The sequence below is a fragment of the Battus philenor genome, unplaced genomic scaffold (genome assembly GCF_028537555.1).
Source record: "Battus philenor isolate CCGP_79_NKW_IND1 unplaced genomic scaffold, ilBatPhil1.0.hap1 SCAF_15, whole genome shotgun sequence".
Classification (NCBI taxonomy): domain Eukaryota; kingdom Metazoa; phylum Arthropoda; class Insecta; order Lepidoptera; family Papilionidae; genus Battus; species Battus philenor.
In genome coordinates, this window is record NW_027181677.1 from 6,196,874 (window position 1) to 6,215,641 (window position 18,768).

The following is an 18,768-nucleotide window of genomic DNA, read 5'->3' on the forward strand; positions in this document are numbered from 1 at the left end:
ACAACAGATCCCGTTATGCGTCCAATTGATCCTGAAATTAATGAAATCATCTACAAACCAAAACCAGAATTTGGTAGAAAACAGTATATGAAGGTTCGATCAGGACAGTGGCCTGAGAAGAAATATTACTTCCCTGAATGTTCCTGTTGGGAATATGGATGGCGAATGAAAGATAGTTTGCTTCATCAGAAACCGATGTATGGAAGGTGCTGGCATCTGACTCGCGCTCTGCGCTCCCGTGTTGGTCCACAGCCTGATCCAGCGTATTATAAGCCATCGGATCCCCCTGGTCCTTCTAAGTTTATAAGTTTATAGACCCATCTCAATCGATGGTCAAAACAATTATTTCATATTTGCTTTAATAAATTATTAAACGTTATATTTCGTAATATTTTATACACTAATACAACGTTTATTCATTAATTTTAAGTTAATATTCTGGGTTATCACTCACAGTTCCCGCTTTCATTTCTTTATCAATAACAAAGCGCATGTCAGTATGCCAGTTAGCCCAAATATTACTTTCTTTGTCCCGCACCCTGATAACGAAAGGGACAAACAATAACCTTAAAATTCTTACGCAGGCGCAGAACTTCTTTTTAAATAGAAATTTACGCATTATACATGGCCATCAAAAGCGGTAGTGTATTGTAGAACATAGCCGTAATGCGGCAGGCTAACTTTTACATTTTTATAAAAATTTCAAATTAACAAATAAAGGAAATCAATAAAACAAAACTATGTAATTTTAATGTCCAAACCAATGTGTACAGTTTTAATTTACGTAGTGTATACAATTTAAGTGGTAAAGAAAGTCGCAAAAAACCGGTCTACGCGGTTGAATAAGGCATTCGAGTAAGTATACATAAATCTTTTTTTAATGTATAGAATATTTAAAATAAATCATAAAATGTCTTAGTCATTTGAATAATAATAATGTTAATATGGTTCGATTCGTCAACTACGTTCACCGCTCCAAAACAGGTAGCGCGGTAAGGGTGCCAAACGCCCCTTGGCATAAAAACTTCTGCAAGGCCATTCACGTTTAGAAAAATACAACCCAAGTTCTTTTAAAAGTTTCTTTTTATCATACTTACATTTAGAATATTTATTTAACTTTTTATAATTTGAAAATAAAAAATCCAATACGTCAGCACGTACACTTGAATATTGTTAAATGAAATGAATATTTAACTATTTTTTTTATTTAAATTATAGTCAAACAGGTAATATTTTATTTTATTCGCTTACTTTAAATAAGTAACTAATATGAATATAATGCTAGAAATTTTAATTGAGAAACAATAATATATTAAATTAACCCATATTAGCATTACATATGCAGTAGTGGAATGAATTTCAAGATTAAATCGAGTAAAAAAAAGTATGTAGCGGCCCGGGTTGGCTTCCCCAGGAGCCCTCGAGTTTCGCTACCTTTAAAGAGGTCTTAGACCAGATGCCCTCTACGCCCTGTTACCTGGAACCCGTGGTTAAAAAAATATTCAGATATACTTTGTTATTTGCTTATTTAAGACGCTAAATTTATAATTGGAAAATGGTCCAAACAAAATGCTTTTTTATAGCAATTTGGGCGCTTATTAAAATTGAGAAGTTAAAAACAGTAAAAGATTAACTAAGTTTATAACGTAATATTCACGAAACCATAATTTAAAGCAAAATTAAAAATTAGGTCTGATATAATTTTTAATTTAAATGTTACATAACAGAGAACCTGAATTAACTACAAATTTTGATCGTGTAATAAAAAAAATTAAAATTTTCGTTAGTTTAATTATATGTGCTTTCTTCATTATTAAAGATGGTCTTAGCTAAATCAACGGTCTGTTTAAATTGCTTCCAGAAACTTCAGTTTGTAATTAACTAAACAATTGACAATTATAACAACAAGTAATTGTCAACAGCATTAATCTTTTTAATGTGCTTTCTGCCCTATAGTGTCTACGTAACTTTTTACTTGTTGATAAGAGCTGTTTTTAACAAACTCTTACGTTTCTCCAGTTGACGCGAATCTTTACACTCAGACGGTAGTAGACGAGACAAATTTTTGATATATTTTGTAAATTAGACTAGTTTTGGTTACAAGCCGTCAACTTAACTTTAACAATTTCTTGATTTTCGTTCTGAATGTCGCTACATGTATAATTTTTTAAAATATTTTTAACTTAAACTTTGTGTATTTTTTAAGGTTTGAAAAAGCTTTCGGAACTACTCAGTCCTCATGATGTCGAAATGTAAGTATTCTTATTCAACTAAAATATATCTAGAATTTACGTAACAATTTATTCACACAATTATCTAATTTATAAGAAAAATCTTTTGGCAGACACAAATACGTTTAATCTACATAGTTATAGTAGATTATTTTTCCATTTATGACCTTCCTCCCCCCCCCCCTCTCCTTTTCTCCTCTTAAGAGACTACCTTCCGATACTGGTGCGATGCATGGGCTATAGCAGACCACCAGTCAACGTCTTTTGTCAAAGCTAGGAGAACGCTTTTGTAGACTATCTTAATTTCAAAGGCGCTTGCATAGTGCTTCTGGGGCTTTATAGCGGAAGCAGGATTAAATAACGCCCCTCTGCGGGGCTAAATGATGCAGACAGCGAATTACCCTGAATTTTCCGCCGAGGAAATGATTCGGAGGTCGGACATGTGGTATAACATTTAAGTTTCCGGCTGGGAAAGAAAAGTTTTGGTATATCTATCATCCCCCTAAATCAACATATACAATATAATCTATACATTGGTCTATTAATGCAGTTATTTTTATATAATATTAACACATACTGCGCTCTTTTATGGTATTCCATTCAGCCTACTTTTACGATTTCATCATGATTCATTTCGGCTCATCATCAATGAAATGTCTAAAGACAAAATATCTCATCTTTACCCATCTAAAGCATGTTAAGCTAAACGTTGGGCAGGCCAGAGAATAGACTGACGCTTGGGTTTTAAGGTTCTGATGTGAAGACCATGGATCGGCAAGTACAACGTACGATGTCGGCTCGTAAGATGAAAAAAAGACCTTTTGAATGTTGCTAGAAGACGCTAGATTCAGGCAGTTTCCAACATGTGATGAGAGACCTTCGTCCTACATACGTCATCCTACGACTGAAATGATGATAATGATTGTATATACAATTGGTACAAAAACTTAACTAATATTATTTAATTTATAAAAACATTAGTACTACTTTTTATGCTGGCTGCTTTATTAGAGCCTTGTAGGTTCTAATAAAATTTAGAGAAAATGTTTTCAAACCAATTATTGGATATTTGCCATTCGATAAACCCTTAATCTGTCTTGAATTCTGAATTCGTATTTATGATTGGGATTATATCATCTTATAAATTATTAGACACTGAAACTTTGACGTAACCTTCAACACGGCACATCAGTGAACCAATTACTCAGATTTGGTTCTGTCTATCATAATATCAGATATGTCATACCGATAAGTTATCTGTTATAACCAATAAAGATATTCTTAAACTAGTTCTTTTTCTCAATTTACTGTAGCTGAATAGGTTACAAGATTTATTCCATCAATAATTTCTAAAACAACTATGGTAATAACGATACCTTTTACTGTAGAGAAAAACTTTGCACAACTTTATTTCATTTTATTTATATATCCACTCAGGATCATTTACGGTGATCATAAATGTACGTCATGAGAAAAATACCGAGAGTGCAATTAAATTGTAACTAGAATCAGATTGAACTCATATATAATATATAACAGCATCCTTTAAAGCCACGAGGGACTTTAAAGTTAAAATAAAACTCTTAAAGATTTGTTTTCGATCTCTTTGAATTTCCAAGGATTATCATTTCATAAGATATTCTTCTGACCGTTTTAGTTTTTTTTTTGTAAATAAGGTCTCAAACATATTCTTTTGCATACCCTAGTAAATTGAAGTTGAGCGATGTATATTATTAACAAAACAGTTTACCTTTTATTAGCATCATTGTTTAATTGGATATAATTTTAGTACTAAAAACGTGTCATAAAACTTATTGCAGCTTATTGGAATTATAAAGTTACGAAGCCATTATATAAAAAAGGGAACATAAATGAAGCGTACAACTCCCACCCAATAAAAAATTTTGTTCTGTTTTTTTTTTAAATCTATTGTGTACTATATTATCGCGCCACATTGACCCGCTCTTATCACTTCTACATGACTTTCGGTGCCTTCAACATAGTCAAAAATTTGTTACTATTAAAGAAATTAAAAACTTATATATGCAAGTATAAATGCTCCATTGAATTCTATTGTATTCGTTGGATCGAAACATCTCGTCCAAAATACCTATTGCTTACGGTGGGGCTTGTACGAAGCCTGAATGTCGCGCAGAGAGAAACGGAAAGAGCTATGTTGGGAGTTTTGCTCTGAGATCGAATGTTGGGAGTTTTGCTCTGAGATCGAGTCAGAAATGAGCAGATCCGCAGAAGAAACAAGGTGACCGACGTAGGTCAAAGAATTGCTTGTGTGAAGTAGCAATGGGCGGGGCAAATCGCTCGTGCAATCGATGGCCGTTAGGGATCAGAAAGTTCTCGAGTAGCGGCCATGAGCTGGTAACGCGACGCGGGTAACTACTAGATGAACATAGTTAAAGTCGCAAAATGGGGGCAGGGCAAAAACGGTCGTGGCAATCTTTGGGGAGACCTATGCATTACAGCAGATGTCTATTGGATGAAAATAAGAGAACAGGAACTATTGCATCTGGCGAAGATTACAAGTGAATAAATGAATCCATCTGTCAGACTGCTAGTCATATCAACATAAAATATTACTCCAACAGAAACAAGTCTCGGAGAAATAATCATTATTAACAATATTTTTAAAAAAGTCGTTATCGGGTTATTACTATAACAAAATGTAAACGTAAGAGAAGCTACACATTTCAGTTCGTTCGGTCGACATCTTTCGTTCAGGTCATCGGATAACTTTGGATGCAGGCTGCTTCCAGTCAAGTCAGCAACAGATGTCTCGTCCGAAATAATGATGCTGACCACTTTTCAAGATTTACTTGACATTCTATACCATATTTGTATATATGTAAATTAATTAAGGAATAAACTGTTCTCGGATAATTTTAAAAAAAATGAAGTTTTCTGGCTTCAAACAACGATAATGCATGAAAACATATCTGCAATTTTATTAAACAGTAAACAAATGACTGTTTCGTGTACAGCAAAGAACGTCTTATGACTCAAATGATGAAGCAGATGAATGTAATCGAAGTCTAAATAATCAACACCTAATACTACAGAATAATATCCGTCAAGAACGTAGGCATTCATAGAAGGTAGAACGTAGGCATACATAGACACCAGACTTAGATCCGAGCTACATAAACATAGGAAAGTATTCAGCAATTATATCATCTATTCAGTAGTGTCTAACCATATATTTCGTATCAGGGAGATAATTAAGTTGTATGGATAGTATGGTTGGTTGTATACTTAACTAATCATGGCAAATATGAACTACAGTATGGCTTTATGAATAATTTCTCATTGGCATGAAAGTGTTACTGTTTCAGTAACAGGTTCAAATTCCAACCTTTATATAGACGAATCCTTATTATTGTCAAGTGATTTGTAATTTGTTCAATGTTATGCTCTTAAGAAGTGAAATTATTGGGGTAATGACACGTACCATCTCATGGCTTGAGGGTAAACAAAGTGCTGTGGAGGAATTTATTCACAAAAACCTGTATAGCAATGTACTGTTATAAATGGGTCGTCATTAGTTGATTGCCCTGGTCGTTACTACGAAAAAAAAGGTAAAAAAATCTTTGAGCTATTCTATCGTCGCTTGAAACGTGACGCGGTTGTCGTTTGATTTGGCGTTTCGCCGGAAAAGGTCTGTGGTCATTGCACCCGATGCAATTACAGCGAGACCGTGTTGTCGGTCACCGCGGCCCGAGCACGGGGTTTGTGGGTCACAGCAACCGGATCCGCAGCCACCGCCACCGCCTACATTACGATGAGAGCGTGGCAGTTCATAGGAATTGAACATTGAGATATACATGATTTTTCTAAAATAGTACGTACTATATTTACTCATATAATACAGGTGACAAATGTGTCTTAGATTACAGAATAAATTTCAATATTATTCAATATTACAATATTCTTGAGGGTTTTACCACGCCATTTTGCTCCCTGTGTTCAATGAAGCTGTCAATATCCAAGAAGGTAACAATAGACAATGTTTAATTGTAACAAATTTCCATTATAGGAAGAAATATTATGATATATTAAATAAGACAGTGTCTTTAACAATTGGAATATTCCGATGTTTGTGGCATAAGAGAATTAAACCTGAAACTTACTTCGTATCGATGGTGTTTACATTAGTATTTAACTTTCGTTCATAAATATTCAAAACAGGTGATCTAAAGCATGCTTGTTTTCGGGTGGAGAATTTAGTACTTATCTATATAAAAAAAGTAACCGCTAAACGTGTTTTTGAAAGAAAAGCTCGAAAACGATTCCATCGTTCATCTTTTTTTATTAACGTACGTGAAAAGAAGAAATAGTGAAAACAAATTTTTTTTCTATTAAAACACACAGATATTTGCAGTCAAATAAAGCAAATAAGCATTAAGATAACCTTTGCTTATTTATATTATAGAGCGCATAAAATACAAAACTATTTTATTTGCAATCGTTATTTTTAAGGTATTAAATCGATAAATAAAACGATCACTCCGGAATGTGTTTTTATTTATTTTTTCAATTGATATTTGTGTGTGACTGTGATAGACCCATTACTTTTGATAGTACCGAATCTATCAGGGCTAATGTTTTAATATTATAGATTTTCCTTTTTTTATCATATAGAATTGGTGTAATCTTTCATTCTTTCTTATTTACTTATGATATTACTTATCTCTTACACGTATAAGATGACGAGAAGAAACGAAGAAGCCAACGTCGTATTTAACCATATTAGTGGTTTTGTATTTATGAAACGGCATGTCTCTACAAGAACCATATAACTTACGAACTCGATTAAACCCCTAAAGCAAATAACTCGTATTAAATTCGGTAACTTTGTAACCTTTGAATTCCAATATTCCAGTTAAAATACAATTGAATTAGTAAATAAAAACTATACATTCACTTGATACAAAGTCATTTTTGTGTACACTGTTCATAGGCTCATTTATATTAAAATATTTTTAACGCAAAATTACTACTGCTAATTGTTGAGCATGATCCTTATTTAATTTTTCCGTTGCAATGCACAAGTGTAAACTGCTCTCACAAGCCGCCCTCGGGCGAGGTCGGCATGTAAACTGCACGGGGCAATCCTTAATATTTACGGATATAAGCGTTGCTGGATTTTACTTCTTTACTCCTCTCACAGCTAATGTTTTTAGAGCTAAGGTAGTAGTATCCAAGCAAGTCGAGGTTCGGCATTCAGTCGCCTTTGAGTTAGAATGTTATTCGAGTTCTGAATTACAGCCGAGGCCAGGATTCCCTCTCGGGAGACCTTGTGCCAGGTTGCTTCATGGAACGTCCAACCAAACGATCTGAGAGTTCGCAGGGCTCCTAATATTAAAAGTAGAAGCGGTCTGAGCCGAAGTTCCTAAGAGCCATTACATTTCAAGAGTTTTCATATAAAAAACGTAGTTTGGGCTACGCATTATTTGTGTGAAATGAGAATTTGTAAATGCTAATAGGGCAACAGCAATCATATTTTTACAAAAAAAAAAACACCACTTGCAAATACTTGTTTGGTCATCTAGAAAGGAAAACACCGTTTGAGCGAAAACCGTTTTTCAAAAGTTATTAACAGCAGATCGTTTATTTAGATGCGAATATAAAAATTCATATTTATGCTAATTAATTATTAATAGATAAGTTATCGAGATGGACCCTTTTCATAGACAAGTTAGTTCTTTTTTCTATATTATCGATTCAATAATAATTTTTCTGTAGTTAATAAATGCTTTAGATAAACATGCATAAGAATATTAGATCGCTGTAGCTATTGGTGACCTAATACGTAAAAACCTCAGAACAAATTTTCGAAAATAATATAGAATAGCGTAGGCAGTATTGACAGTAGACATTTAAACTTCGGATTAGATAGATTTCTCGTCAAATAACTTTTACATTGTTATGTTCTTCTATAACAAATAATTCAAAGTTGACTGGGTTTTTCCGACAATTCCGCTGTAACAATCGTTATTATTTGAAGAACAGAAATTAGCAAATTTAAAAAATCTTACAAAATCTGGTGAAGTTTTCTATAGATTTAAAAAAGTGATTATTAACAGTATTAAAAATACAACGCCGTCGAATAAAAAATTATAAGAAAGATTGAGTCGGAAAATCTAAGAAAAAATTTCTATTGCAATAGTTTATTACAGATCTTTTAAATCAATAGAAAACAAATCAATGTTGAGATACTGCATGTTGAGAAAATTCCTAGCTCATTATCGTATTTGAATAATCATAATTTGATTTAAGACTGAAGATGGTAAATATTTAAACATTTTTTTGTTCATCTTATTAATAATATTTATTTAAGGTAACAACCTGCAGTGAACTCGCCTGGTGCATACATTACAGTCTAAACCCACTCTGTGACTGTTTGGGAGCACGCAGGTGTCACAAAGCGTAACATCAACAAGCTAATAGCAAGAATGTTGACAAATCACACTGCCAGGCGAGGATAGAAACGTCACGAAAAGAACAGCAAACAATGTACTTAAAATGTGTTAATGTGAAATTTATTATCTGTATTTGGCCTCGTGGCGAGCGATACGCCATTTTTCTCTAGAAAACATATTTTAATACTTATTTTTACGATGTAGTGTGGAAAAAATGACGGAGGTCACCACAACTCTTATACAATAAATTTAAAAATCGCCCGCATTTGCAGCCTTTATTGCCCTCTTGCTTGTGGTTAATGCAAAAAAATTGTAAAAAATTTGAGCGGGTCAAGTATTCTGCGATGGCTAGGTCACATAAAAATTACGTTATTCCGCAAAATGAGAAGCCGAATCACATCAGATGTGTAGTACATTGACCCCGCGACCGTGAGTCCGGTCCTGCCTCACAAGAGATATGATTCGATAGATAACTGTACTGATAGTTTTTTATCGCTACTAAATCGAGGCTACGCATTCGATTCGTGATCAAACTATTTTTTTGTCCGCGCATTCAATTTATTTTTATTAAAAAATGATCGGACGGCCTCGCGTTGTTCTCGCCACAACGGAACATACGATTTTATTTTTCCATCATAGCGCCGCTTCAACAATGGCCCTCTGAAACGAATTCGGTGATGATAATTAATGAGAACGGACGCTCTGTTCGCTATAAGACTTCCTGTTTTACGTGCCAACGGTGTCGGAAACGGTACATTTTTTATTATCTTAAATTGGCGAAGGTGCTGTCATAACTTTTGGAATCAATGTCACAGGAACAAAAAATATCATTACTAAAGTCAAAAAGAAAATTTATTTCATATTGTTGCAATCTGTAACGAATGTTAATTATTCTTATAATCTAACGATTGTGGGTGCTTGATAATCACACATAGTTAAAAAAAAAAACGGAAATATTCTTATGCAGGCAAACTTTAATTATGGTCCTTGAATATGTGTGGAAATCGCATGGGACTAACATGTAAATTCTACATTAGTCAATTATTCTAAATTTACTTCAGAAATTGTTTTTTTTTTCACTATAAACTGAAATAGATGAATTAATGTGTACGTTTTCTGTTTTTATATTAAATTGTTAAATAAAATTTAATCAAAAACGCTGTAACAAATCTTTATTTGTTCGACACACGTGAATCCTAATAATAATGTTTTAGTTCAACGTTGCACACATAATTAAATTACTTTTATTTTGCTATAAACTAATAATAAGATATTACATTTACGTAAGTATAGCTGGTATACCCAGCGATAGAACTGAGACTTGTGATCACAGGTTGCGGTTTCGATTCCTGGAAGGAAACCTTGTATAATTTTTACTTTTGTGCATTAATTATATAGGATTGTTTCGGTGTACAAATAAGTTTCTAGAGCATGAGCAACAGCGTTCTCTGCGTACCTTGATATCACACTACGATCGCCAACCCGCCTGCTACGCGTGGCGATTATGGTATATCCCTCCATAGATATCTTTCGAGGAGGCATATGCCTTCCAGTAGGCGTCTATGGACTGAAACGTTCAAATATAGCTACTTGCGTTAGTTGAAATGAATGTGTTTTTAATGTTTTAGCGATATGTATATTTAATGTGTATAAGTTATATTTAGTTTCATTTCAAGAATAACTTTAAATTAATTAAAGTCACCGTATTAAGTAAAAGTAGCAGTACGACGTTATTCGTGACATTCATTTATTTAATATACCGAGATTGTTCCTATTGCATTAAAACAATAATTAATTAAAGAGAAACATAGGGCATAAGTTCAATAACATTTAGCTAAAAATATTTTAATATTAATTGCATAGTTTTACTTGAAGACGAATCATGTGTACTGAGGAAGGTATATAGTATGTGATGTATATAGCTTTCATAAGGATGTGTGTGTGTTGTTAAAACAAATATAATGGTTTTATTGTAATTTATGTTATCAATTACGAGATACAATGAGAACAATGGTCAGTAGGTTTTTGTTCGTTTATTGAAAATGTGGGTTACAAACATCGCATAAGCATAAGTGATCGTGACACAACGCGTCAGCTCAGTGCGTCACTTCAACATCTAGTGGCTCCAAAGATTCAAATGTTGACAGTGTTTCAAGTAGGTATGAACGTTCTTAATATGTTAATGTGTTTTTTTAAACTAATAATTTGTTTTACGAAATAACAAAATTTTTCTGAAGAATTAAAACCACTATGTAACTTCTAGATAATTCCAAGAAATCGCTCGTTACGCTTTCTAAATATTTAACCCGCTTAAAAATATATTTTCCAATAAAATGTGAAATAATTAACGGTATTAAATAATTGTAAAAATAAAATTTCAGCTCAATTATCCACAATATCGCATGAAAAACATTGTGCAGAATATAATAAAACTTTTTAATCTTTTTCTTAAATGAATCGCTTAAATGAATCAATGTTAAATGAATTTTCTATAACATTAATTAAGGCGAAAATATTATTTATTAATATAATTATGTCCACTTATTTTGTAACCGTTGTAATACTGTCGTAGTTTCGTCGTAATGTTTCCAAACATAAAATAATTTTGACATTAGTGACTAAGGTAAATAACTAACGAATTATAATCTAAAACAATTGCAATTTTTCATCAAATTTATGTTCGAGTAGTATCATGAAACTGGCAGTTGGAATCAACCATATAAATACATATTTAAGTGTCCATTATCCAATGTCTTGACTTTCCAAGGCTTTTCAAAAGCTCAAAGGGTTAAATGTAAGTTGCATTGTTTCATAATGCCCAGAAGATTTCAATGCAATTTATGTGAATGCAATATATGTGTTTACATCAAGCCTCTTCCAGGGATTGTACGTGTCTGGAAGGGCTTGATCTTTGATTGAATGTATGCCCGGCTCCATCTGCCGATGCACCGTTACCCGACACAGTAACCGCGAAGGGGAGATTAATACAACCAGTCTGCGCTCGCACACAGAGACCAGCTTTAAAGAAGTCTGTTATTATTGAAATCTAATGATCAATTTATTGCGTAATTGTTATAAATTTGTTAATATTATTTTGAGTTATTAATATATTTGTGTATAGAAATATATCTATTTGTATGGAAGTTATTATGTGCATATTTATATAGAAGTATGTTTATATATCGCCTCTAGCGATAAGACCGCCTCTTGTACCTCTATATGAAATGTTTATTCTTTTAGTTATTATCTATGTATGTACGAAAAAGTGTAAATAAATAAATAAATTTATATTAATAGGAAATAAATAGTTTACGCTTAAAATGGGTGAATATATAGATACATTACCCTTTAAAGCTTTCACACCTATTCCCAATCACGCTTTATAGAGTGATCTGGATATCCATGAGGCCCTACCAAGAAATGATACAAGGTAATAACTTCTGGCGGTACAAAGTCTGCGGATAGTAAACAATAATATTTTTTTATATGTTGTAATCAAAAGTTATTTATTGTATCTGAAGCTGTTGATTTTTGAATACAGTGTACCATACAATAATTGTCAGCAAATAAGCTATACATTTACTCCTTTAAAGATGTTACACTAGTTTCTAATCATTCTGTATCCATCCATCCACTTAAAAACATACAATAAATGTCATAGCGTTATTCAGAAAATCTGATAATAATGTCTAGGCACGCGGTACGTTTATCAAATCGTCCGACAAACTTGACCACAATTTTTTTAATTAATTGTATGGCGGTCATTCGTCTGAAGAAATTTATTTCATTGTTACCTGCTCATTAAGCAAAAAAGAAATCTCAGACGTCCGCTATCAACAATTATAATGCGAAGAACAAAGGAACTCTGAAATCCTTAAGATGCTCAGTCTCTGATATCATCGTTCCTTTGGAGGCGACTACAAAAAGTTGCCCTATTGTTATAAATCTAAATGTGTACACTGCAGTTTATTGAATGTAGCCGCAGCTTCGATGGTTTATTTTCTGTTCATACGCACGGTAATTCATAAATTTGCAAAAATTGTATTCTAATTAAAATATTTCAAAGTAATTCAATTCTATTTATATTATATACATCATTCAGACGAGTAAATTTTTGTAACAGAAATCTAGTTAAGCTAATTTTTTATATATTTTGCTATTTATATATTTATTATAGTAAATATTTTAATTAATCTTCCTCAAATATCTCGATTCGACTAAAAGTCATACAATATTATGAAATTTATACATGCATAATCAACTAAAGAACGAAAGAGACGTTAGTAATTCATAATTATTTATATATTGTATATGATAATGGTACAGCTTGCAAAAGTGGGCCAAATTTGCCTTGGTCTGTTCGCTCAACAAAGCTTTAAGCTCGACCGGTTGATGGGTCATTGAACCTACAACCTACTGTTGCTTACTCAGATCTTATGCCCATTACGTTTAAATAATGATTTATTCTTCATTCAATTTAACCGCACAATAAAAATCTAAAGATTAATTTTCTGGTCTATATGATTAAATTTACTTAAGCTTTTTATTGACTTACTGTTTTACTCACGAGTATTATGGCTTTTATTGTATTTTTTCCAGAAGTATACAGGTTGATTGATCAAGTATAAAAGTTTTAAAAGGGTGAATTTACTGCCCTTTTACCTTTAATAAGGGGTGTCTCTCGATGGATAATAAAGTAATTAAACGCTTTTAACATTCGTACTACCAATATAAAAATAATTATTGTTTACTATCTATCCCTGCAGACCTGGTACTACTAGGAGTTGTAGGCTTGTCGCTTTTCAACAGTAAAAAATAATGTTACATGTTTAACAGGAATTACTTTTTAAAGGGTGATGGAAAATAGGTCTAATACCATTAAAAATTGCTGTCAAATGAACTATACAGTCACCTTCTTAATGCATTCATTACAGGGTGATTGTCTATTAGTAGAAAATCACTTATAAACAATCACCCTGTAGATATCTAAAACAATTTGACACCTTCATGCTTGTAGCTTAAGACTTACCCGTCGTATTTTATAAATTGCATCCGGTTTTCAACACGTTATCGCATTTACATTATATTATTTCATATTCACATTTATATTTCCAGTGACGTTAATGCTTAAAGCAGTGTCAGGTAACCAATGTGTTAAAGCTAGAATTCCGGTGCATGATATGAAAATAATCTCGTTCCATATAAGAGTATTCTACGCGAAGAAATAAAGGAAAAATTATAAAACGCGATAATAATATTGATATAAACGATTAATAATAACACTGAATTTTATAATTTACATTTTAAATACGATGTGTTTGAAAATGTATCACATAATAATATTTTTTAACCCCCGTACCTATTGTAATACCTATTAATGGACGAAAGTAAGGACGATTCACCTGTGTACTTTTTTGCGAAAGCCTTCTCCAGTCGTCACCATTCTTTCTAGTTGTTTGCCACTCTATTTGTACTCTTCTTATCTATTTACAGGATGACACCTTGAAATTGCTTTAGCGGCTTGACCAATTTTACATAACATGCACATGCTTGTTGTAATAACGCACATTTAGACAGATTGACTTTAAGATCTTAGTCTGCCATCTGGTCTTACACATCATCTCATGTCTTGTACATATTTTTATTTTAAAACATTGATATTGTACGTAACATCACCTAAGCTCGTTATTTTTCTAAATTTATTATTATTAATCTTGTCTAGTCCTCCATCTGTGGTAACAATCTTTTTTATTGCTCTCTGCTCCATTACACTATTCAAGCCTTAACCTTAACTAGCCCTCAACGTACATCTATATATATCTTATCATATGATAAGAGAAATATATAAATGACTACGATCCTTCTCCTAATGTCATCATACTACAAGTATGTTATTGATCGCAGGCGCTATATTATCCATATCTACTCTGTTATTTAATTTATTAATCTCCAAATTTTATTGAGATGTTTCGCAATATTTCTCCTCTTAATGTTTATGGTTTATGTAAATTTGGAGCATTCGTGCCTGGGGAAATCGATTCTAAAATTGATAACAAAGTTTAGCTAGCTCATTGCCCAATAAGGCAAATGTGAATCCTGCTGAAATACTTTACTGCATTTGTATGCGAGCATTGTTTAAGGAATGTTTTTGCAACATGTTAATGTTAATTTGCTGCACAACTGTGCTAATTTTAGTTTGTTAGACAGTATCTGTAAACACTTAGGTAGGAATTTATTTTATCGTATAGTATTTTTTAAATTTTTTTTTCACCAATGAGCCAATTAATTTATTAAAGTCATTTTATTTTAGATCATTTACAGTGATCGCTTGTGAACGTCAACAGGAGAAATCCAGAACAGTCCATTTAATTTTATTTTACGAATTCAAAGGACGAAAAACTTTAACTTGATATATACAAAACATTATAATTAGTCCTTAAACTAGAATCTATATAAATTAAAGATGTACACAGCAACATTTTATTTCAATTACAAAACATTTCTTTAAACCATTTTTAATTTTAACAGATTTTAATTTATAAGCTATCTAACAAAAATACAGACAAAAATAATATATAGATACAAAATTATATTAAATTTATCCACGCTACACATACTTCTGCATAAAATTACGATAACATAATAGTTAGCCAAACGCGCCCTGATTCGCATAAAATCTCAATAAAGAAGAATCGGGTTTTTTGGGAACCCTTACAAATATCGTTAATACAATAGTTGGTAAAAAAACACGAATTATCGCATAATTTCTAACTTTAACACGAAGTTTTAAAATATCAGTCGCCACTTCACACCGATTGCTTAGTAATACAAATTTCTTAGATAAAAAAATTGTTAAAGCCACTTTCAACTGGTCCTATTAATTAATTTAAAAAATCTCGGGCAGGTCGTTGTCCAACTGTGGACATCTTACGGCTGAAATAACGATCTTGATGATAATTAGAAATTTAAATGAGATAAATTTATGATAACAAAGTGTGCGACACATGTCGTCGTATATTATAAAGAAGTGAATTATTCGAAGCATCGATAAAATAAGCACTAACTTGTAAACATATATTAATTTAACGACGCAGTTGTGTCGCTGTCTGTGTCCCCATCGCCATAAATCGGACGTAGGCTGGTAGCTTTCCTGTAACTTAGCACTTTGCGGCGAGTAAATATAGAGTTAGGACATAGTTACTTCTGACTACACAGCGACAAGTGCGCGCTGAGTGAAGAGCCTCTGCCTTCGATTATCAAGTTTTTCAGAGCTCTCTCTCAGTAATATAGTTGGCGATTTTATGTTCCAAATTGTCGTTTTTTCATAGATTTATGAGTAACTAATACAGACTGATTTGTTATAGATGAAAAAGCTAAAGGTTTGAACTTACATTGTCATTTGTTTCTATAAAGTTTAAAGCTTTTGTACTTATGTCCAATCATCCTATAAAAAGGCAGTACAAAATCTGCAGGAGCATATAGTAAACAATAATTAAATTTAATACGCAATAACCTGAATCTTGAAAACTCTTTTTATTAGTGTATTATTATTATGTTAGTAATAATTTCTGGAACCATTAATTTTTGAATATATTATACAGATAAGTAATTAAAACAGACATCGGAAGACGTTAAATGGAAGTCGCTTTGAACCAGTCCCATTGGACTAATGGACTGAGTTATGGGGGAGGCCTATGTCCAGCAATTAACATCCTGCGGCTGAAATAATGATGATAAATTTAAAAATAATTATTTTCCTACTTACCGAAAAAGAAGAAAATTTATGTGTAATAATTGTAACCATTCACAAACATTTTGCACAAGTTGTAATTTTATCTTTTAGTTTAATTATTTAAGAATTCGCACATAGTTAAAATTATTAATATTGATTACATAAATAAAAAACATTAAAATTGTAAAAAAATTAAAAATTAAATAATCAAAAATTGTGAAAAGCATTAATCATTAGTCGTTACCGAAGATAAATTTTGAACGACTGTTATGATTTCGTAATTTGATTTTACTGCATATTTTAGCTAATATTCAAGTAAACAATTATGTTGACTTTTTTATAATATTCCGAATTATTTACTAAAATATGTATTTCTAAAAGTTAAAATTTTTACGTATCGACCCATCACTAAAGTGCGACGATCGTGCCCCTGGCATCTGTAATGTACGTAACATGATGTGGCTACTAGAAATGGCGACTGCATACGTCGCTCGCAGAGAACTGCATCGAGCAAGTTCAAGGCTGGTCGCCTCCCGCTTCCCATTGCATGTGCATACGCATTAATTCCGCTCACAACCGCGACTACCACCATTGTCTATCACTCGAGAACTAGGTTCAGTGACCTCATAAAGGATTAATGATGCTATTGTAGGCAGTTGTTATGGGCTCGCCCTTTTTATTCAACCTGCACCTGCGGTTGCGTTTGTTGAAATATTAATTTACATAACCTTATTGTCTATATTCGTAACGCCTAAATTTCGACTTAAAAAGTTTAACAAATACTTCATGGGTCTAAATTTTAATACTAACATTAAAATTATATTATTAAATAAATCTTATAACAGCATTCAACAGTTTTTGGTTGATCGAAATGTTTTAAATATGTTTTGTGGACGCATTTACATAGTTAATATTATAATGTATGCATTAAATATTGTTAAACTTTTCCGCTCTTCTTAGCGGATCAGCATAACGAACCGGTGGAAGCATACTACTTGTAATGTTAGAATAGTTGACAATTCAAAAGTGCGGTAAATGCCAACTTGGGTAAAGGTATTAAATGCAATTTTAATTTTATCTTGAACGTAATAAAGCCATACTAACGAACACAAAAACTAGTAAATATTTGGTAACGATTTGGGTTAGGAATCTCAGAATATTTAAGTAATAACTTAAAAATAACGACATTGTTTGTTTTTGATATTAAAGAAATAAAAAATGATCAAACTTTTTTTCAAGGGGATCTGGGTTTTGCGACCTAGTGTATCCAAATGTGGTCGTGAACAGTGTAAAGTGATGTGAAAATTTCAAGTGACGTATTTTTCGAACGGCTCCAAAAGCACTATCTTGGAACACGTGATCGGAAACCTTTTGTTTCGTGTCGTGCTGAAAGCCTTATGTGGAACTGCAATGACCTTATCTGCAAAAACTGTGTTACTTTACCATGCAAATATAGACATAATATCTCACGTCTTGAGATAACGAACTCAGATGCAAAGAAGTTGTTTTATAGATCTCTATATACCGCACTGTTATCGGTAACCTCAATCATTAACTATCATGTAAATGCCCTGCTTAATCCACTTTTATAAACAGAACCTAAAGTTATGATAAGATATTATGATATTTTGTAATACACACCGTCGCTCTTTCACAATTGATATAAATAATTTATTTTTGTTTTACAAAAAGCTTTCGTTGAACATAGTTAACGAGCGCTGGTTCTTCGGCTATTATCTACATAAAAAAGAGGATTACGTCGTTCCATGAACTAAGATATAATGCCTCATTACATTAATTGATTTACACATTACGTTTTCATCTTTTATCTCTGAGAAGATTGTGGGTGCTTTCCTCTTATAAAAGTCATATATCATTCTAAAAACGATTTTAATAGTGCTCGATGTTTTTCTTTGAAAAATATTTCAAAGATGTTGAGTTATTCCTACTGCCAGAAAGAAAGGACCATTAAAATTCGTTTAGAACAAAAACACGAGATTCAGCCATTTAAAATCCGTCCAACCTTTTTAGTTCGGTGGAACCACTTCGAAGGAATCTATTCTTAAAATTTACTCTTTTTTGTTTTGGATGTGCCATGAAACGTCCATTCTTTTATACTCGAATACGTCTGCTTTTATTTTAGTTCCTTTTTAAACTTATTTGGATTATTTACTGAGGCTTCCAAGAGATTCTAACGCTAAGCAAAAGTTTCGTGGCGTACTGTCCAAAAGTATATTCCGAACTAAATATTTATTTTTTTCTTTTATTTTTATCTCATCTATCTTACATATACCTACAACGATAAAACTACACTCAAATACCATTTTTTCTGTGGAATCGCTTTTAAAGATTTTTATTACAATGTACGTAA

At 32.3% G+C, this 18,768-nt stretch overlaps 1 protein-coding gene across 3 annotated transcripts in view; it reads left to right on the forward strand.

The window, feature by feature from the left end:
- LOC137918670 (long-chain-fatty-acid--CoA ligase 1) overlaps positions 1 to 18,768 on the forward strand; it is a 63,318-nt gene that overhangs the window by 2,026 nt on the left and 42,524 nt on the right. Inside the window, exons 1-2 of one of the 3 annotated variants that reach the window (XM_068761534.1) lie at positions 373 to 855; positions 2,207 to 2,252. Coding sequence is in view for 2 of the 3 variants with exons in the window: in XM_068761536.1 (XP_068617637.1) it covers positions 2,240 to 2,252 (13 nt within the window). In the remaining variant the exon portion in view is untranslated. Of the gene's footprint in view, positions 1 to 372; positions 856 to 2,206; positions 2,253 to 18,768 lie in introns of those variants that run through there. The other 2 variants (XM_068761535.1, XM_068761536.1) reach the window with 2 other exon arrangements.